Below are 21,698 nucleotides of genomic sequence, written 5' to 3'. Positions count from 1 at the left end.
GGCAGGGGTTATAGCAGAGGCTTCATAACCACTTGAACAAGCCCAGTAGATCCCTCTCTTGCTGCCCCCCTGGAAGGGCACAGGTGTCCCCTTGGTCTTGTGCCACATCTGACAGTCTTGTGCAGATGTTTTGGGTACCCCAGTGCATCTCAAGTGTCTCTGAATGTGGACAAGTGCATCAAAACCTAAGCGTTAGGCAGGTCGATCTCAGAGGAAACAACAGCTGCACTCTGGACTCAGAAGGATATATAAAACCAACAGGTTTACTGGTGATGGACAACACAAGTTGAGGGTGTGGGCATGGAGGTGTCCAAGAGCAGATCCTATGTACAGTTGTAGTTGCAGGGTTGCTGGGCTGGTCTCCCTGGGGTTCCGGTGTCCATCCCAGCGTGGCCACTCTCATCGGCAGCAGCGCAGACGGCCGCTGCTGCAGGTCCCTTCCCAGCGCTCCATGTGGAAGCAAAGCCTCCGGCAGTGGCCGTGGTTGCTTCTGCACTGCTGGCTGTCTGAAAGGCCTCTTGCTGCAGGGGAAAAGGGGATGTGAGACCTTCTTAAGGGACTTGGAAACCCACCTGGAGCCCTGCTGGTGTCACTGGCTGAGAAATTAAATGCTTGTACTTGGCAACGGGGAAATTCAGTTGGCTTTGTGGTGAAGGTCAGATGTGCCTGGGAGGAGCATCTCCATCCAGCACGCATTGGGAATCTCTTAACGACCAGCCTAGGTGAGACGGCCAGCTTTGGGCTGGCCAAGTTAGGTTAGATGAGTCAGGTGAGGTGGATCCCTTGGGCAACCTCAAAAGTTAGAAAAGTGTATTTTTGGAACAGGTGTTTCATCTACTGGTTTGTTTGTTTAGTTGTTTTTTTGTTTGTTTTTGTGATTGATGGTTTCTTGATGTTTTGGGGTTTTGGGTTTGTTTGTTTTGAATCTTCCTGTTTTGATAAAAAAGGTGTGTGCTGCTTCTCTTTACATGCAGTAGGAACACCAAGTTCAGGATTTCTGGAGGGATACACTGAGGGGTATCCACCATCAGTGGAGTGGGCAAGCCCTTCTCTCCCCTCCCTTTATCCTTAGGACTTCAGTTAAATAAAAGAGAGCATAAACAGGCTAAGCAAGTAAATCTCCTCTTCTTGGTTATCAGGTTTGTTTTCTGTGAAAGTTATAGCCCTACTAACGCCATAGTGACCTTGTTCCTAACATATATATACAAGAGACCAGTGAAAAAGCCCAGCCAAGGAAGATTTTTCTGTTAAACAGGATCCCAGAAGAAAACAGACAGACAAAAAAACCCCCAAACCAGCAGTCTTCCCCACCAACTTTTTCCCCTGGAAGCTGCTTTTTTGATTTCATGGGGTTCTCCTTGTTTTGTGGAGGATGAGGCTGGTCAGGAGCAGATCTCAGGCTCCTGTCTCAGGCTCAGCTTTTCTGGGTGGCTTTTGAGGGAATGGAGAGGAGGGGTCGCACAGTCTACGAACCAGAGACACCTGCATTCAGGAAATTCATGGAGACCATTTCAGAAGAAATTGGTTCTTTGGAAGCAAGAGTCAGGTCAGCCTTGACTTCACTTGGTTTGACTTGAGGGTCCTGTCTTGTTCTTCCCTACCTTGAGGTAGGAACCCGACTTTTCTCTCTCCACAGTCCTGCAGAACCCCCCATGAGTATTTTGTCCTTACCGGGAACGTCCTGGAGGAGGAGGATGACAATGACTGCAAAGAGCAGCTGGAGCATCTGCATAGCTGAACGTGAGTGGGGGTTCACCACGAGGAGGAGTGAAGGGCCGAGAAGAGGTGTAGAAGCGGGGAATCCTGAATTTATAGTGCCCAGGGGTTATGTAACGCTCCTGGAGTGCGGGGAACTTTGTCAATCTCAGATGCATTTCAACATGACAGCAAATAGTTGCACCTGGATGTTCCTGCTCTCGAACACACCACGTTAGCAGGAAAAAAAAATAAAAAAAGAAAAAAGAAAGGCAGGGTTTTGTCAACAAATTGCACTGAGCACTGGGGAGTCTGCTACTGCTTGCTGCTGGAGACAGGACGTTGGGGCTGACCCAAACTGGCTCTTCTTGTGTTTGTAGGCTCGAGCATGTGATGTTAAAATGCCGTCCAAGTGTTTGCAGTATCAAAGATTATTTTTTTTTTTTATTTCCAGCTCCCAGTCTCTGTGTTTAGCATGGACACAGTCAAGCGTGAAAAAATCCAGAGTATCCTCCTCCTCAGCAGTCCCCAGCACACAAAATTGGCTTGAAAATCATGGGATCCTTAAAAATCAAAGGTCTGTTTGTATTTCCCAACTTCTAGGCTGCAAAGAGACTGTTTGCCAAGGTTTTGTTTACAACTGCCAAGAAAAATGGCAATTTAGCATCTTATTCATTTATGTACTTATTAAATGGGAAAGCTGGGATAGCTCCCTGTGATTATCAGGAGCAGGAGCATTAGGAAAGCTTGTGTGTTACAACTCTCCCAGGAATGCTGGCAGGACCTCTCGTTTGTACTAGTTCTCCAGGTCCATTCCAGGAAATCAGTAGAGGTGGGACCTGAGTTTCAACTTGGGAAAACAACATAAAGCAAATAACGAGCAGAAATCGCCTCCAACCAACAACAAACAGAGGCAGAGGAAATAGAAACTCTATAAAGGTTTCTTTTTACAGCAACAACGCGGCTGGGGGCATCACCAAGTCTTCCCTTTTCCCTTTATAAGTCACCTTGATGGCTTTTTATTTGCAGGCTGGGTGCCAAGTAGTGCTGGAAAATGTAAAACCGACGGCCTTTGGTTTTACACTGAAGAACAAGGATCACCTTCATCAAACAGTGCAGATAAGTGGGGTCCTTCACCAGCTGGACTCTGGATCACAGGACACCGAGCATTCAAACAGGGTGTCGTGCAAACTGGCCACACGTAACCTGGGAAAAGAAAATGGGTTTGTGACCCCATCTGCGGAAGGAACGGTTGCAAGGATGTGTGTAGAGCCTCTCTGGAAGTGTTGGTGCTTTGCATATCATAGAATCATAGAGTGTGTTGGGTTGGAAGGGACCTTTAAAGGCCATCTAGTCCAACCCCCCTGCAGTGAGCAGGGACGTCTTCAACTAGATCAGGTTGCTCAGAGCCTCATCAAGCCTGGCCTTGAATGTCTCCAGGGATGGGGCCTCCACCACCTCTCTGGGCAACCTGGGCCAGTGTCTCACCACCCTCACTGTAAAGAACTTCTTCCTAATGTCTAATCTAAACCTGCCCTGCTCTAGTTTAGATATCTGGCGGTACTGCTTGGTGCAGTTGGTGGGAGACCATAACCCACCCCGTGTGCTTCTGAGGATGGATATCTCCAATGTGAGAGATGGTGCAACGGGGCTGGGGCACGGTTTATCGAGCAGAAATGAGACTGCAGCTCTTGAGCTGAGCAGGGAGGAGCGTGCGGATGCTCATACGAGCGTCCTGCTCTGGGTATGTGACCTGATGTGCCTGAACACGTGTGTGCAGGCGGCTTGATGCACTCTAGACAGGAGGTTTAGCACGGAGCCAGAGCACCACATGGCCATGGTGTTCCCAATGATGGATGGCAAAAGGCCATCTTTTATCTCTAGCTCAGCTGCTCTCCCTCGGTGGGAGCAGCACCATCTCAGCGGATGGGCTGTGTCTGGAGCTGTTTGAATGCTGCAGGCTCCACAGGAGCAGGCACAAAGGTGGTCAGGATGAGTCCCTCACACCACCACACGCCCCCACTCTGCAGCCGTGGTGCATGGGTTGAGTTGCAGAACATGCCTTGGGAAAAAGAGACAAAACCAGACAATATCAACATACACCAGTTTTCCCCCAGAAATCCGGGGCAGGAAGTCTTTGTCCCCTGGGCAATCGCTCTGACAGCAAATGGGCTTGCTCCCTCCAGCGTGGTCCCTACGCCTTGTTGGCCTCAGCCTCTGGTGAGCCTACTGGGGCTGGTCCATCAGCCTCCCGCCCTTCCCTGCTTCCCAACTTGCCGCCAGATGTTTTTTTTCTCAGACCCCACCGTGCACAAAGGCTGATTTGTGCTCAGCGACACGTGGCACAGAAATTAGCTTTTGGCCATCTCAGTGGTTTTGAGGCTGGGGAAGGGTCAAGTCAATCCGCATCCACCCCATGGCCCCAAATGGGAGGGCCATCTCCACTGACTTCATCTGCTTTTGATCCAGAACCTAAGCAGCCTGATTTATAAAATGGAGCCTGGGATAAATTTACACCTGCAGCACTGCAGGTGATGATAGGGGCAAATCTTTCGGTGATGTGAAAGGCTCCTGGTGCCCCTTACCAGTTTGCCCTGCTGCCTCCACCTCCCCATCTCACCAGTGGCTGTCTACCAAACCCAAGCCAAGCAAGTGCTGATACTGCCTTGCAGTTCAGCTTTGGAAGAAATTGCCAGTTCTGGCTCAGCTCTGGACCAGAAAACCTCCATGGCTGTGGGCAGGTTTTCGTTATGGACCAGCTCATGGGACCATCCACCTCCTGCCTATAACAGCAGCCATATGGGGAGGCCTAAATTAGAATAAGCCCATTTGTGGTATTTATCTCAAATTTTCTCCCGCTCTCAGGCTATTTTCTGGGATGGGGAGAGAAGTTGTGCATGGCAATATCCTTCAACGGGGAGTTTCATAGGTCTGCAATCGGTTATACAAAGGAAAATTTTTTTGGTTTGTTTGTTTTAAATGTGTCTCCCACCAGTTTCCCAATAGTTCTTGTGCATGATGAGACCGTGAACAGTCAGACCCCTCAGCACGTTTCAGCAGACTTTCCTGATCCTTTAGACTTCTGCCATATCCCCCCTAAACCACCCATTGCCAGTCGTGCTTTGCTAGAGATGCTTCTGGACTCACCTCTGTCCAGAAAGCTCTGTCGTGCCTCCTGCCTGCTCTCCAGGTCTCCCATGAGCCCAGGAAAGATGTTTGTGGATAATCCCAAAACCCTATGTGTCTTCAGGTCTACAGGCATCTGGTGGGTCATGCATATCCCTTAAAACATGGAGATCTTCAGGCTCATGAGATGTCCAAGTGCTCACTGAAATTCGTGGAGATCTAGCTCTCATGTCAGTCACCTAAGCAGGCATCTGTTAGCATTTGGGATGTTCTGGGGTACCCGAGACACTGGACTGGTAGGTGTGATGCCAGATCTATGTGCCCTTCTGCTGTGGCAGCTGGAGGTCAGGGCCAATACGCTGGATATCTAAAAGGCATCTAGTACCTGGTGTGTGAAGCACACCACGCTGGTTTCATTGGCAGCTAGACTTCATGCCGGCCTTCTCCTGCACCATGCTCCACTCACAGAATTACAGAATGGTAGGGGTTGGAAGGGATCTCTGGAGATCATCTAGTCTAACCCCCCTGCCAAAGCAGGATCACCCAGAGCAGGTGGGTTTTGAAAGTCTCCAGGGCCGGAGACTCCACCCGTGAAACTCACTATGCTGCTGGACTCAAAGCCTGCTGTACATTACTTGCTGTCCTAGTGGAAAAAGACTTCGTTTTATGTGGTCTGAATCTGTAAATTCCTCCTTTCTCCCTCTTTTTTATTTTTTCAAAATGCTGTTTTTTGACCCACATCAAATGGACACAGCACACCTTGTGTCTGCACAGCTAAGCTCTCCCCACCAGCTACATGGCCACATCCAGACGTCTATTACAGATTGTCCCTGGCATATACCCACCTCCAAACTGTGCCAAGGAACAGTTTGGCAAAGTGCTAATTTGCTGATATCTGGGTATCTGCTAGTGTCTGAGCCTGAGCCTCACGTGACTTGATTGCTTGTGTAGATACAGCCTCTGAATCCAGACCCATTTTATCTTCCCAGCATGTCCCCGGAGCTGGGCTGTGGTAGGGTGGTGATGTCTTTCACTCCACAGGAGGTGGAGGAGCAGCCATGTCAGTGGGCTGAATACGACCCCCTTTCTCTTGCATGGGGGTGAATGGAGAGCCCAGCATGCAGGTGGTTGTGCTGGTTTCCATGGGATGGCTGGGGCTGTAAGGAACAATCTGGATCTAAGGAGCTTGCACAAGGCTATGAGATCCCACCTTCCCCAAGCAGGAGCCTATCTGCCTACCATTGTGCTCCTGGTTACGCAGCTCTGTTACAATGACATTTTTAGGGCAGAAGCAGAGGATTTCATCTCCGTCTGTCTCTCTCTGCCAAACAAACACTGGCCTGTTGCCTGGGAACCGCAAACAAATTCCAGCGAGGAGGATGTTCATGCCATGCTTTAATGAACTAATATCTCCAGTTATTCATGAGGCTTGTGCTGGATGACAGACTGGGCATGAGGGTAGGGCTCTACCCTGGCTGTCCATATGGCTGCAAAGTCCCCATACATACCTCCCAAGGTGTCTGGATGGTTTCTGGGTCTCCCTTAGGAGCTGGTATGGTCTGCTAGGGTAATACTGAAGAACCCCTATTTTGTAGCCTTCTGAGCTCTGTCAGGTACAGGTAGCTGGAGCTACAGGCTCAACTAAACCTTTCCCACAAAAATCTTTTTCCTCATATGGCCTTCTCCCATGAGGGCAAAACCTTACTGTTTTTTCAGAGTGGACCACTAGCCTGATTTAAATTCTCACCAGCCTGCATCTCTTAAGGGACGGTAGACTTCACTTTCTCGTTTCTTCTGCTGTTCTGGTTTCCCCCTTAGCTTGCCTGACTGTCCCTTCTTGTCCTCCATGGAATCCTGCAGGTAAAAGGTTGGATTCAGATGAACTCCACTTACTACACGTGGGTCTGCACTCTGGGAAACGGTCCCAGTTGGGCAGGACTGCTGGTCACGGGTGGAAGTCCTCTGGCAAAGGGTCACACTGGGGGCAACTTTTACTGAGGGCCTCAAACAGTGAGTACTTTTTGTCTTTTGGATGTAAAGGGCTGGAAAATGGTATTTGAGTCCTGTAGGAGTGAAGTCTCATGGTGAATGAAAACACACAGGTGAACATCTCGGTGCTGAGGGGATGGACATGGTCACTCAGCCAGAGGAGTTTAGTGCTACCTTCTTCAGAGGGTTATGGGGTACACCAACCTGGGGGTGATTAATTTGAGCAGTATTCCCCATCACACCCTTACACCAAAGTATCTCATACTGCTGTTTAAGCAGCTCCTCAACAGCTGTGCTGGTGGCAAGGTGCTCTGCTCCAGGCGAGTTAATGGGTCAAAAAAATACATCAAGAAACAGTTGTGAAGGGTTCATGGACTGGAAGGTGCTGTTCTCCACTCTCCACCATGTCCTCGGTGCTTTTTCTCTCCTCCTTCTGTGTCAGACCAGGCAGCTAGAAGGGAATTCAGTTCATCTTATTCATCAGGCAGAAATCATGATGGAATTTTGTGCTTTCCTTTTTTGTTGGGTTGTGTTTTGGGGTATTTTTAGGCTTATTCCCAGCCAGATCAGCAAGCAAGGGAGAGTGGGACCTTGCCTTTCAGCAGCATCATGTATTACGTTACTGCCAGAGGGACAATGTTGCCTATAAACTGCCTGAGCTTTTCCACCTTCCCAGGTTGAAATTTGGCTGGCCAACAGGTCGAAAATGTATAGGGGGTAGAAGGCCCAGCAGCTGGCAGGGAGATGTACAGGGTGAGTTGCATGAGCCCATATGTTCCGTTTTCTTAGGAAACCGGGCTATAAACATGGTGGCCGAGCGTCCCCCACATAAGAGGCACAAATCATGAATTTTGTGGACAAATGCGAGAAATAAACTGTTTGATTTGGAAAAAAACCTGCCTGTGCTGTACTCATAGATCAGCATGCGTCGGAGAGGCGGGCTGGATCTGGGAAAGAATTTGGCTCCGGATTCAGCCCCGTCTCTGTTTCCAGCAGCAGTTCCCAAGCTGACAGCCGTCTCTGGGTAATCCGGCTCTCCTGATGGCTCATCCAAGTGCAGGGGATCTCCAGGGGAGCACTGGTGTCTCCCCGCATGTGTTGGTGTCCCGGACTGTGTTATGATGACCCGAGGAGAATAGCTGGGCTGCTAAGGGGAGAATGGAGAATGGATGAATTAATTGTTGGACCTCTGGCGATGGGTCCTGACCCTGGTGAGGTCAATGGGAATGTTCCTGTTTGATTCATCACAACAAGAATTTCATCTCCCAGGGAGGACTTTTCCCTGGCTCCGACCACCCTGCCTCGGCTAATTGGCATAGCTCTCTCATTACATCATTGTTTTCTTGCTTTCACATAAATGATTGACCCAGAGAGAAATATTTTACCTGGAAAGGGAGACCGAGAGCTAACTGACAGAGGCAGGGGAGTGTCAAAATTTCATGCTGAAAAAACACAGAAGGGCTGAGAGGGGATCTGGACAGCTAGTGGATTTAGACTGATGCAGCTCATAGGTGGAAAGCTGTTAGGTGCAAACAGGGTAATTGCTTTGGGAGTATTGCTGGGTGATTACAGAGGAAAGGGGGAGCACCAGAAACGTGGTCTGTGGATGAGGAGAGAAGCCTGTCAAGGGCAATGGTACACAACTTTCAGATCCATTCCCCACCATGTTTAAAACAAGCAATCTTCCCCAAACTGAAGGAGGGGAGATTGAGATGAGATATTGTGAAGAAATTCTTTGGTGTGAGGGTGGTGAGCCCCTGGCCCAGGTTGCCCAGAGAAGCTGTGGCTGCCCCATCCCTGGAGGGGTTCAAGGCCAGGTTGGCCGGGGCTTGGAGCAGCCTGGGCTGGTGGGAGGTGTCCCTGTCCATGGCAGGGGGTTGGAACTGGATGATCTTGAAGGTCCCTTCCAACTCAAACCATTCTGTGATTCTGTAATAAGACTGGGCTTTTTCTTGGTCTCGCTGCATTGTGGAAGAGGGATGAACCTGGTACAACCTTGCTGGGTTTTCCATTTTCTGGTCTAGGCGGTGGCTGATGGACAGCACATTCCTGCTGTGAACCCATGGGCAAAGGGGCCTGTATACATGTGGGGAATCCCTACTCCTTTTCTGTGCCTTATTTCTCCGACCAGCCCTTCCCAGAACCTGTAAGAACCTGGCACAGCCCAGAAGGGAAGAGTAGATGTGGGGGCGGTGCCTGAGAAACACAGACCACGCTTGCCTTTATGTCAAACCGGGTAGCTTTTGCACCAAAAGTGAGGGAAAAAGGCTGCCCCCATTGCAGCTGCTTTCTCTGGGGAGGGAAGTAAAGAGACGGAGCCACCCTGCTCTGCTGGGAAGGTGTGGGCAGCTATGTTCACTCCTGGTCGGTGGGAGAGAGTGCATCCCACCACCGGCAGCTTTGCTGAGCATCAGCAGGAGTCACAGACGGGCACTTGCTGTTCTGTTAAACTTCAGGTTTATTGCTTTCAGGCAAGGGGAAAGGCAATTTCTCACCTGTGCGTGACAGGTAACAACCAGATGCCAAAAGGGGCAATGCACAGTCTGGGTGGCCCCAGTTTCTCCTTGTCACAGTGTTTCCTAGAAAGTCACAGTGAAAGCAAAAAGCAACATGTTGAGAAGTCCACTGGTCAATCCACAGCCATGTTCTCCCAGGAGAGCAAGTCACAGAAAGGCACAACATCTCCTTCCCAACAGCAGACCATTCCTTCATGGTGGAGCCTGCAGCTCTTCACGTGCTGCATGTTCCTCCTTTGGAAATCTTCAGCTCTTTGTGGTGGTGGGTGACAAGCTTTTGCAACAGAGAATGATGGGTTCAAAGCAGTAGCTGGCCAGATATTCACCAGAAACACAGTTTCCAATTCGGCACAAGCCCCCTTCATGGTTACAGCTATCTGGTCCATGAGCGTCTCCTGTACAAAGAAGCAACAAGTTGGTGGGTAAAATGCACGGAGTGGGTAAAATCATAGAATCACAGAATGGTTTGGGTTGGAAGGGACCTTTAAAGATCACCTAGTTCCAACCTCCCTGCCCTAGGCAGGGACACCTCCCACCAGACCAGGTTGCTCCAAGCCCCGTCCAACCTGGCCTTGAACCCCTCCAGGGATGGGGCAGCCACAGCTTCTCTGGGCAACCTGGGACAGGGTCTTATGAGCCTCACAGTGAAAAATTTCTTCCTGACATCCAATCTAAATCCCCCATCTTCCAGTTTGAAGCCATTCCTGTCATCCTATCACTATATGTCCTTGTAAAAAGTCCCTCTCCAGCTTTCTTGTAGGCCCCCTTCAGATACTGAAAGGGGCTGGAAGGTCTCCGCGGAGCCTTCTCCTCTCCAGGCTGAACCCCCCCCAGCTCTCTCAGCCTGTCCTCCCAGCAGAGGGGCTCCAGCCCTCCCGGCATCTCCGGGGCCTCCTCTGGCCCCGCTCCAACAGCTCCGTGTCTCTCCTGTGCCGAGGCCCCAGCGCTGGAGGCAGCACTGCAGGGGGGTCTCCCCCGAGCGCAGCAGAGGGGCAGAATCCCCCCCTCGCCCTGCTGCCCACGCTGCTGGGGATGCAGCCCAAAATCCCCTCTGGCACCATGTGCCCTGCCAGCCAAGCCAGCACCGTGAGCGTGCACAGAGCCTGGGCGTGCACAGCTGCAAAGAGCACACCCGCGATCCCTGCCCCAAAGGACAGCTTCGGACATCTGTTAAAAAAAAAACAAGTTGCAGAGCCAACCTCACTCAAGGAGCATTTTATCACGGGTTTGTTTGTTCAGGACGTTGGCAACGAGTGTGCACGGGAGGTCAAAGCGGTTGTTCTCACCCCACCAAGGAGGCAGCTGCAGCCTGAGAAAAGGCAGAAATATTTTCCCAGAGCACAGGACATCTCCTCTAGGGCTTCTCCAACCTGTCTGCTCCTAGAAAGCCAAGGAGGTGCCCTGTTTTCACAGCTTCTTCTCAGCTCATTTTTGCGTTATCCCCAAGGGATTAAATCATGCATTTTGCCAAAGTATCTCACTCACTATCTCATCCAGAAACCTGAAGGCGCTTTTCCCCCTCAGTACCTGTTACATTTTGATTTGATTACACAGTAAGGAAAGATTACTCCTGTGCTCAGACACCTCTGTTTACCACCCTCGGCCTTCCTGTTCTTACCGTGACTGGTGAGGGAGATGAAGATTAAAATGAACCAAAGGATCCCCATTGCTTTGGTCCTGCTGGAAAGTCACAGGGCTCAGCGTGAGAATTTGCAGAAGCCTCTGCGTGCAGCTGACATGCTGGATGGCATCCGGGAAGAGGGAGGGAATAGGCAGGAGTTAATTATATTCCAGTCTTGGGAGTGACATTTGCTGCTGAGAAACCCTCCGTGTCGTTCTGACCCAGCGCTGCGGCTCCAAGCAATGTTGACTGGCTTCACATTCGCTGGTTATCTTCTTCCCCGATGCCTCTCCCCAGGAGTTGGCATTTTGGACTGGTAAATTGCCAGTTGCAGGCAGGTCGGTGGAATAAGAGCCTCGGGGAGATCCTCTGCCCTTCACCTGCAGCCACCAAAGTCCCCAGGGAGCTGATGGGTGGGAAGGTGGCAACCTGCAAGGAAAGACTCCCAAGGAGCTGCAAGGAGGAGAACGGTGCAGTCTAGGAGTGATTAATTTTCGATCTGAGCTCATGCGAATATTTTCTCCGGCTGAAACCTGGGCGTGATTTTTTTTTCCTGCCAAAGAGGCTATTCCAGCTTTGGCTTGTGAGGAATTTGGGAGGCTTCATTCCTGAGTGTGATGAGCACACAGCACTGGTGGAGGAGGTAGCCGATTAAGCTCAGCAATGCACCACTTGGTGGGAATTATGTGATAGATATGCAGCTCTTGATGTAAAATCAGCTTGTGATGTTCCAGCTACCCTCGCCTGGCTGCTGCCCCTGCCTGGTCCTGCTGTTTGCTGTCCCTTCAGCTGTGCTAATATAACTGCTTCTGTGAATACATCCTAGACTGGATAGTTGAAAGATCGTGGTTAAAAATTCCCTTCTCCCAAAGAAAATGTAGATCAGAGGCACTTGATAGAGTCAAAGTTTGCTGTCCTGGATCAGAAGGCATGAAAAGCTTGATTTATGTACCCTTAGGTATTGGGGATTTTTGCATGAGTGACAGTGGCAGACAAGACACTCTGGAAACCTGGCATGATACCCTAAGTCATCTCAAGTAACATCAATGCCCAGCTGTGGGCAACTGAGTCTGGCCCTAAACCCAAGAAGGGCAAAAGACAATTTTTTTTTCTTTCTCTAGGCTCAGGTGGGTTAAAAAATCTTGTTCAAAGACTGACCAGTCCTGTTCCAGGGCAGTCAAGTGCTGGACAACCCCTAATTTTCCTCATCCACTTATTACCCCATTACTCCATGGTCACCTGTTGGACCAGAAATAGGTCCAACCACTAACTTGGAGTGAGAGCAAGTCCCTTAGGAGTGGGATTGTTTCCTTGGGTCTACAGCAAGGAGCCGGTCTGGGACCTTTACACAACTGTTTGCACATTGTAGTGTTTGGACTTGCCCCTCTGGGCTATGTGGTGGGCAAACCTGCAAAGCAGGTCTGGCAAAAGGGCTTGAATCTGTGGACCATTTTGTGCTAGAGAGATACTGATCTTGGGGGAACAACAGAGTCAGCAGCCTGCTGCACTCTGATAATAATTTCTAGATGAGCCTGCTCAGGTTTTGCAAAGGACTGAATTTTTTCACCTCCTCTGCCCAGGCTATTTTTTTTTTGATGTGTTGCTTTCTCAGCACATTTCCACTCCAACAGAGGGGTGCGGGTTTGATTTTTCCCTCTAGTCCCCTCCCAAGCACCATTGCTCCCCTCTCCTCATCCTCTTCGTGCCTTATAACTGATGACAAAGCTTGGCTTGTCCCACATGTCACTGTGTGCTGTATCCTCATCTCCCTGTTGTGAGGGTGAGATGTACTTTCTCTTGAACATAGAATCATAGAATGTGTTGGGTTGGAAGGGACCTTTAAAGGTCATCTAGTCCAACCCCCTGCAGTGAGCAGGGACATCTTCAACTAGACCAGGTTGCTCAGAGCCTCATCCGGCCTGGCCGTGAATGTCTCCAGGGATGGGGCCTCCACCACCTCTCTGGGCAACCTGGGCCAGTGTCTCACCACCCTCAGTGTAAAGAACTTCTTCCTAATGTCCAATCTAAACCTTCCCTGCTCTAGTTTAAAACCATTGCCCCCCATCCCATCACTACATGCCCTTGCAAACAGCCCCTCCCCAGCTTTCCTGTAGGCCCCCTTCAGGTACTGGAAGGCTGCTATAAGGTCTACCCGGAGCCTTCTCTTCTCCAGACTGAACAACCCCAACTCTCTCAGCTTGTCTTCGTAGCAGAGGGGGTCCAGCCCTCTGATCATCCTTGTGGCCCTCCTCTGGCCCTGCTTCAACAGGTCCATGTCCTTCTTGTGCTGAGGGTTCTAGAGCTGGACACATGTGGTAGGACTGCTTGCTGCTCCTTGCTGTCTCTGAGACTGGAAGGTGTGTGGTAGGTCAGGACCCTTCGCATGCTGCCTCACATCCTGGTCCATTCACTAGGGATGTAAGGAAGTGAAACAACCCTGGAACTTAAAGAGCTTTCTTCCCTGTGGCCCATGACAGTGTGGATCAGGTCAGCCTTGCAAAGAGAGCTTGGAGGGTCTTTTGTAATCTAAAGAGGGTGCACATCGGACATCTTTTGTGGCTGAATGATGGGACAAGAGCTTGCATGGAAGGGGCAGGACATAGAATCATAGAATGTTTTGGGTTGGAAGGGACCTTAAAGATCATCTTGTTCCAATCCTGTTAAGCTCTTGGTTGGTTACCTAGACTGTCACATGGAGAAGTGATGCTGCAATGGAAATAAAGTTTTCCCATTGGCAAAGGTCAATATAATTTTACACATCTTTAAAATGAAGGAAAAAAGTGTTAGACCAAGGTCATCTCACCTGTCCAAATGCTGACTGATTAAGAATGGATTCACTTTGTGGTCAGTGAGGGATGAGTGTAATGACATTGCCAGTGGATCTGTTCCTCTCTGTAGACCAGAGGAGCAGCCTAGGATGACTAGGATGATGGTTAACACACTGATTTAGAGAATGACCTTTCTGGAGTGTGTGGTGGAGACACAAATGAGCCATTTGCATTAGTTCAGACCAGAGTAAAGGATACTTCAGGTGCTGAGAAACAGGATGATGGAAGCTTGCTGCCTCAAGGGGCTTTCTGTCCTGTATGGGGAAGGTTTGAAATCCTTCCATCCAAGGAAGGTGCTAACACTTATGCTCCAAGGGTCATTTTTAGATGCTAGGAGGTGAATGCCACCCCTCCTCATGTTCATCTACGAGATGTCCAGCTACTCAGCCTTCAACTGGAGAAATCAGAAAGCCAGCTGTCGTGACTGGGAGCTGCTGAGCACATGGAGATGATGCTCAGAAGCAAACACTTTTTTTGCCTACATTTTGAATGAAACTTCTGTAGTTAATAAACTCAAACTTACCACAAAGGGAAGCCCAAACTGCATAAAATAGTTTTAAACAGACGGTTTTAGGTAGATTTGCCCAGAGTATCTTGCATGAAGACTTCCCGTACATGGCACCTGTGCTGAAGTGGGTACAGTATATTGGTAGAAATAGGGAAGCAAGGAAGAGCAGTTGACTGGAATCCTGCTTTGGAGAATGGGAGTTGAATAGTGTAGGCATGCCCTGACCATGCTAGTTGGACAGCCCTTTTTTCTATCACGTTGTCTTTCTTTCTATTAAGAAGGAAAGGAAGGAACGAAAAGAGAAAGAAAGACAGAAAAAGGAGGGAGCTGTAATTTGGATTACGAGGGAATGTGGATTCCAAGATTGTTACAGGAAAGTTTCTGTGGATTTCTGTGTGTGGGTGTAATGGAGAGACATTCTGCCTCTCTCCATACATATATGACTGTTAGACCTGTTTATTTAGTATTTATTGCCCTTGTTATATAAAGAAACATTTCACCTCTAGTTAATTATACACTTCACATGTTAATGAAACCAGACATCTTCTATACAACACTAGGAAGAAAAATTGTTTTCTTGTCCATGCATTTCTGTGTTTTTCTGCAATTACAGTTCTGTGCAGCACTTCCATTCTCTGTGAGGGCAAAGTCCCACTTGTTCTTGCAGACATTTGATTTCTGGAGGTACACAATGACCCCCCTCGTCTTGACAAGTATGGAAGTTTGATGTCGTGTCTGCAATGAAAAGGATTTTAAGTCAAAACAGAAAACATTACACCACCATGTGAACCAACTCATACATGGAAAGGGTCATGAAGTTCTGGTTACTTTCTCTCCAAAAGCAAAGACACAAAAAAGGACTGTGGGTGTCATCGGAGGACTTCTGTAAAAAGAGGAATTTGTGACCCACCAACTTGGAAAAGAAACAACGGAAGGATGGATATTGTAAAGATATGAAGAAAGTGGTTACAGAATGACTCCATTTCATCGGCAGTACAGAAGTAGGTGGTACTGAATAAAATTATGAGGGAAAAGGTTTGAAAAAAACAAACAGAAGGAACTCCAAATGTAAGGTGGAAAAATCCAGTAAGGACTTTTAAAGACAAAGGTGCCTAAATCTAAAAGTCCTGAGCTGCAAATTCATGAAAGCCAGGAGAATATATAAGGAAGTGTAATTATATGCTTGTGGTGTTCATTAATAGTAATTTTACACATAGAGAGTAACTGTATAGAAACATCCACTTCTGGCCATGGACAGATGTAGGACGCGGATCAGATGAACCTTAGGTCTGGTTAACACAGTTGTCTATAAAGCATGTATTGACTCAATTTTACATGTTGACTATTGAGGAACTCCAAAAATAAGCAAGTTCAGAATGGATTAGATCAATTAACAGGGAAGAGGTACTCTGGCACCTATTAAACATAGCAGTGTGGATGCGGTCAGCAGTCCACCAACAGATATATCAAGCAAGGAGGACTCCGTGTGGGCCACAATTTTTATTTTATTTCCCTGGGCATCTGTTCTGTTGGAGGTGGGACGTTGGTCTACGTGATATTTGACCAGGCCAAAAAGGCAATTCTGTTCCTGTGCTCCACGCTGATGTTATGGAGGAACAGACAGCTCCATCTTTGCAGGTGGGAGGAGATGGTTTGGGCCATTTGGAGACAAAGAGAGTAAGAATGTGTTTTGCTTCCTCTCCAAACGTTGCCTGCCTGGATAGTGTTTCCACACATACCTATGCAGCAGGTTTTCTGACGCCGAGAGCAAGTTCCAAACGCGGCAAATGGTTCTGGGCAGGATTTTGAATGGAAGCAGAAACCATGGTATCCAACACAACGTAAGGTGTCTTTGGGCAAGCCGAGACCTACAAGGAAGAATGGGATTCCCAGCTGTGCTGCACGATCAGTCTGTTTCTCATGGTCTTCTTCCTGCTGAAACCCCATGAATCCCAATTAGGGGTCTGATACAAATACGCCCAAAGCCCAAGGCAGCATTTCCAAAAGTTTTGAGAAACCTCATGAAACCTCACAGGACTCTAAGGAAGGTCTTTGTACAACTAGACTAAAAATGTAATTGTTGATGGCAAATTTCTGAACATATCCTGGGCATATATGTCGAAGTCGTTAGGGCTGGCCAGCCTTTAGATGCTTCTAAGTTCTGGGACTGCAATGCTGCAGTCTGGTCAGTCAGGGGACAGCATGGTGCTCGTAGACCCTGAGATGTATCTATGACTTAAAAAGAAAATCAAAAGCTGGGATCTGCCCCAGTTAACAAGGACAAGAAGTTTGCCCAGTTCCTTCTTTCTCTGAAAGACTTACTCCAAGGTGGGGAGTTTCATTAAGCGTGAAGAAAAGCAAGGCTAAAAGCACAATGAGTGAATGAGTCAGTGCAGCAGAAGGGCTCAGGAAGAGGAACCAGAATATTCAGAGAGCTTAAGTAAACTTCTCCGACGTAGTTCAGTTTGAGTAATACAAAGGAACACCTCTGCCGCTCTTTTGCTGTACGCAAAGGAGACAATTTATGATCCTGGGGTAGGAAGAGGCAGATGATTTCCATGGTACCATCTTCCAGTAGTCCCACAAAGTGGAAGAAAGAGACTTCAAAGAGTCCTACAGAGCCAACACCTAGTAGTGGCTTCTGTGGGGAGGTTCTGGTTTGGCATTTGGTCACCATAGGTTCATTTTTCACTTCTGCTTCTAAACTGAGAAATAGGGAACAGCTCTAATGAAAGGAGCTGAAGAGCATGGAGGAGTACAGTCTGCACCACTGCACAAGCTAATTGTACCTCCTACACAGGCAGACCCCAGCATGGGTCTTGCCCCTTACCTGGAACAGCCTCGAGGAGGAACAGGAGAAGAGCCATGAGGCAGGAGAAGAGCTTCATGGTGGAAGGTCTCAGCTGCAGCGTGGAGACAGGGCCACAATGCCAGAACCTTTGAGCAGGGAAGGAGGGAGCATTCTGGCATTTATAGGGCTATGGGAACAGAGCTGCCTGTCCGGAGGACCTTGGCAGTGGTGAATGTGGAAGGCAATGAGTACAGCTTGACCGCTGCGCACGGCTAAACCTGAACAATGCCAGAGGGTCACAAAAGCAAGCGGAGAGGTAACTATACCTCCCTACCTAGCCACTGGGAAGGTTCCTTCTCAATACCAACCCACCCAGAGAGCTTCATTACTTGTTAAATTCAAAGAAGGTGGTTGGTAATGGATGACCCACAGAAAATTAGTCGTTGTTTTGGTGAGAGAGAAAGTGCCTGAGAATGCCAGAAGACTGTTGATGGTGATGAGTATAGAAGAAGGTCCAAGGTGCTGTTGCAGTGTTTGCAGTCTCCATTCATCAATGCAAATAAATGATTTTTTGCATCATTTCCCTAACTGAAAAATAAAATTTGAACCAACTAAACAACCAATTTTCTTTCTGGAAATATTAGTTGATTGATATTATCGACTCAATTTAGTTGCCCAAATATACAGGTCTAATTCCTGCGGGCTGCCCTAGGGTATCCCAAGAATCTCATGGGACTACCCAGTAAGACACAGGACCTCTCGGACAACCCGCATATGACTAGAGGGGCAAACAGATGGCCATGTGTATGGCCTAACTTATTTTAAATGGCACTGGAGAGTCACATATGGTCAACAGTGGTGGTCAGCACTAGACTCAGATACTGAGATGTAAGCCTCTACAGTGGATGTGGCTGCATGGGAATGAGGTGTTTAATTAGTGCTTGTAGGACTCAAATCACATCTTTAGCTAGAGTGGGACCTTAGGAGCCAACACACATGCAGAAACCTGCACCATAGATACTCATATTTATCTGGCCAAGTCCAGAGCTAAGGGCATCTATTGTCATTAAAGATGCCTCAGGGATCCCATCTGGCCTCCAGCTGCTGCTCCATGAGGGTGCAGATCCCCCATAGCTCCTGCATGATATCTGCCAGCCCCAGGCAGACATTGACATTTCTAATGTCACAGGACCTCTCAAATGGCTGTAGTCTCTATGTGTCAGCAACCTGCTCAATTCCTAAAAGTTTTTCTTAATTGTCATCTTCTGGTTGTGGACATTTTGTAGTAAAAAGAAAATAAAATAAGAGAAGGTTATGGAATTTTTGTAAGGTCCTGCTTTGTGATGCAATGATCAAAAAGTTTAATACGAAATAAAGCAGGGAATCCTGTCCCAAAACATCACTCTGCTCTCTAGACCACTCCCTGTGCAAGCCAGGAGACCTGGGGTACTGTCCCTACTCCAGCAGGTGTACGATTATTTTTTTTTTATACCACATACAACAGCATAAAGAATTTTCCTAATTTTCCCTAATTTTCATGCTTGGATATCTAGTTTCATGTATCTGGATTTAGATACCCAACTGGTTTAGGTTTTTTCCCTTTTGAGATACTTACCTGAGAAACTACATTGAAACTTCTGGTAAGGTCACGTGTAGAAGATATTTTTTTCCAAAGTCTTAATCTTATATATTAATCAAAATTGTCTTCGGACAAACTGTGAATATCTCATGAATGATATGTATATGTTTTTTTCTCAGTCGTTATGACAAATATGAGTTACAGCAGAAGCTTAATAAGTTAACAAAATAAAATACAATCTTAATAAAATATGAATCCTCCTCCTTTGTGCGAGATACAGAAATCTGGCACATTGTCAGAACAACATGTCTTAATTTGTTATATCTGCAGGGGATAAAATTGGAATTTTCCCCCTTAAACCAAGTTATTGCATCTAACGGTGTGAGAAGATGCAGAAGGAAAGACTCCAGAAGGAAAACAGGGAACTCATGTACTCAATGTCAAAAATAGAAGAAAAATCCCTTTATTGAAGAATCGTGAATGAGCCTGAGCTAAATAGCAGAGATACCTTCGAAGCTATTAACACACCTCTTTTTTCCTTTCTTTATTCTTTGGGAACATAGAATATTCCTGGTTGTTTCTTACAGGATCTGCATTTGTTATAGACTCAGCTTCCAATCAGACACTCATTTACGTGGCAGTAACGTCTGCAGCTTCCTCTTAGACCACACCGGAAAGTGTCCAAGACGTCCCAAGTCCTGCTGCTTACACATAGAAAACATTTTGTACTCTGATGAGAATGGATAGGCACAAAACGTTATCAGATCAACGGGTTTGTGGTCAGCTTGTCTGCAAGTAATCTACAGCCTGTGTTGCATGCAGAGCTGAGCTTCTGAGTGACGCACCAAGCTGGAAAACAGAAAGAGGTTTGATTTGGGCTGAAGTGAACCGGGACTTTTCCAAGTTACTGCTATGAAATTGCCATTGGAAAAAAAAAAAAAAAGCACATTATTTCACTGAACGTGGACATTTCCGTTCATATTGAAATGCTGTGCTGGGCAGGTGTAAGACACAAAGTAAATAAGAGCTGGGTCGTTGGAAATCCCTCCATGAAGTGGTGCTGCCTTAATTTTATCCAGGCAACAGAAAGAACCAAACTCTCTTTTGTATATAGAAAACAGATGAGGAACAGTCAGCGTCTCCAGTGGAAACATTCCACTTGCGGTTCTGTCTCCAGAATTATTTAACAGACGTAACCAATATCTGCAAACAGTTTGTGGATGCCCTCAAAAATTCATGGCCAAATTGTTGCAAACTTCATACAAGCATCAAACTATTATTTCTTAACTAAGAAAGGATTCTGAGTCTACTCTAGGATGGCCTGAGGTAGTTCTCAGGAACATGGCAGCTTAGATCCAAAACTTTCTGCTGCTAGTTTTTGACGTTGCCTTCGCCAACAGGCTCTTCTGAAACAAGCCTCTCATGATGTCTCCTGCTGTTCCTTCTGCATTATAGAAGTGCATTGGAACAGACTGCCCAGAGAAGTTGTGGATGCCCCATTCCTGGAGGTGTTCAAGGCCAGGTTGGACGGGGCTTTGAGAAACCTGGTCTGGTGGGAGGTGTCCCTGCCCATGGCAGGGGGGTGGAACTAGATGATCTTTAAGGTCCCTTCTAACCCAAACCATTCTATGATTCTATGAAGTGGAGGGCATGGCCCAGAAAACAGGGGTGGGCTTCAGCCATCTAGTCATAGGCGTCCCAATATAATCTAGGTGTCTGAGCTCCAGTTTTCAACAGTGGGTAGGGGATTTCTGTGGCCACAAGGCAGTCATCTAGTGGTGTTTTAGGCACCCTTGGGTATGAGGCTTGACCAATACCATACCTCCTCGCCCTGTGCAAACGACTTGAGTACCCCAGGATAGCCAAGGGTTCACTAACAGCGTCAAGTCCCTATTTTAGGCAGATGAAGCCTGCTGGGAAGAGCAAGGCAGGGCAGTTAGCACAGTCAATTCAGCTCACCTTTACTGTGAGGTGCACATGTGAGCTGCTGAATAGGTCTCCAGACCCACTCCAGATCCACCAAGCTCCACTGAGACATCTGCATATGGCAGCACGGCGCTGTTTGAGGTGGGCCATGGTACCCTGCCAGGCTCCACTGCCCATCTAGAAGGCCTCAGCTGTCCAACAGGGTCTCTGTCCCATCTGCCTCCTTGAGATGATGTCTCAGATACACTAGGCCATCTCACACAGGTGCCTACATCAAGCTATTGATCTCTGGAGACCATAATCCTACCCCAGATCTTTCATTTTGCAGGTGGGTTCTCTAAGCATGAGGGGACTGTGTGGCAGATTCTATGATTCTATGATTGTACCCTGATCTCCAGGCTGCAGCTGAAAGTACAGATCTTGTCAGTGGCTAGGAACTATGTCGCCAGGATGCTGCACTTGATCATTTTGTTTTCAAACACCTTGGAAAATATCCAGATGGTTACTTAACTCATTCAGGTCAAGCCAGCACAGACCACGGGTCATTTCCTGTCTCCACTCTTATGTCACGCAGAAAATCTGGAGAAGTCAGAAGAACGTGCACCTCAGAGACAAACTACCAGGTTATTAAGAAAAGCTGTGCAGATTAATTAAGGTTCTTCTCACATGGTTTCAGTTTGAATGGGTTGTTATCTTACAGAAAACACATCTGTCAGTCTGAATCCATCAACCTGCACTTCTATAGGGAGCTCACTTGGTTTCATAATGCGTGTAAGTAAAAGTGTGTGGAATTTGCCAGGAAGTCCCCCCAGGGCTGAATCAGTCCCATGGCTCTCCCACGCCTCAATTCCTCAAATGCTAGGGCCTTACCCCAAGAACCAGGTGTTACAGCAGTCTGGAATTAACTGTATTGGTTTGTGCTCGGACTGCCAGGACTTCATTTCCACAGAACATACTGTATTATTAAACCGGCCGTTTTTCTAATGAAAAAGTAAGATCTTGCTGTCTTAGCAGTGATCAGCACTGTGGGTTCCTGCACCTATTGCTTGAAGCCATTGTTCAGCCCCGGAGTGCTCATGCTGTTCTCCTTAACAGGATCAAATGCTTTAGGGATGCCCA

The 21,698-nt window shown here is 47.8% G+C and overlaps 3 protein-coding genes across 3 annotated transcripts; all 3 read right to left on the bottom strand.

Moving 5' to 3' along the window:
* Positions 1 to 236: 236 nt before the first annotated feature.
* LOC134512465 (gallinacin-13-like) lies at positions 237 to 1,815 on the bottom strand. Its single transcript, XM_063327833.1, has 2 exons — positions 1,672 to 1,815; positions 237 to 521 (listed from the first exon to the last, which is right to left on the bottom strand). Exons 1-2 carry the CDS (start codon positions 1,730 to 1,732, stop codon positions 400 to 402), a joined length of 183 nt encoding a protein of 60 aa, XP_063183903.1. The 5' UTR covers positions 1,733 to 1,815; the 3' UTR covers positions 237 to 399.
* Positions 1,816 to 9,288: 7,473 nt separating this feature from the next.
* On the bottom strand, positions 9,289 to 11,527 carry LOC134512464 (gallinacin-12-like). Its single transcript, XM_063327832.1, is given in 2 exon segments — positions 9,289 to 9,721; positions 10,945 to 11,527. Coding segments are annotated over 2 exon segments (282 nt in total). The 5' UTR covers positions 11,078 to 11,527; the 3' UTR covers positions 9,289 to 9,572.
* Positions 11,528 to 14,890: 3,363 nt separating this feature from the next.
* LOC134512534 (gallinacin-11-like) lies at positions 14,891 to 17,171 on the bottom strand. Its single transcript, XM_063327951.1, has 3 exons — positions 17,114 to 17,171; positions 16,023 to 16,151; positions 14,891 to 15,018 (listed from the first exon to the last, which is right to left on the bottom strand). Exons 1-3 carry the CDS (start codon positions 17,169 to 17,171, stop codon positions 14,891 to 14,893), a joined length of 315 nt encoding a protein of 104 aa, XP_063184021.1.
* Positions 17,172 to 21,698: the final 4,527 nt, after the last annotated feature.

This window comes from Chroicocephalus ridibundus, chromosome 3 (genome assembly GCF_963924245.1).
Source record: "Chroicocephalus ridibundus chromosome 3, bChrRid1.1, whole genome shotgun sequence".
Lineage (NCBI taxonomy): Eukaryota > Metazoa > Chordata > Aves > Charadriiformes > Laridae > Chroicocephalus > Chroicocephalus ridibundus.
The sequence above is the reverse complement of the archived record's forward strand: the minus strand, read 5'-3'. Positions and strand labels throughout refer to the sequence as shown.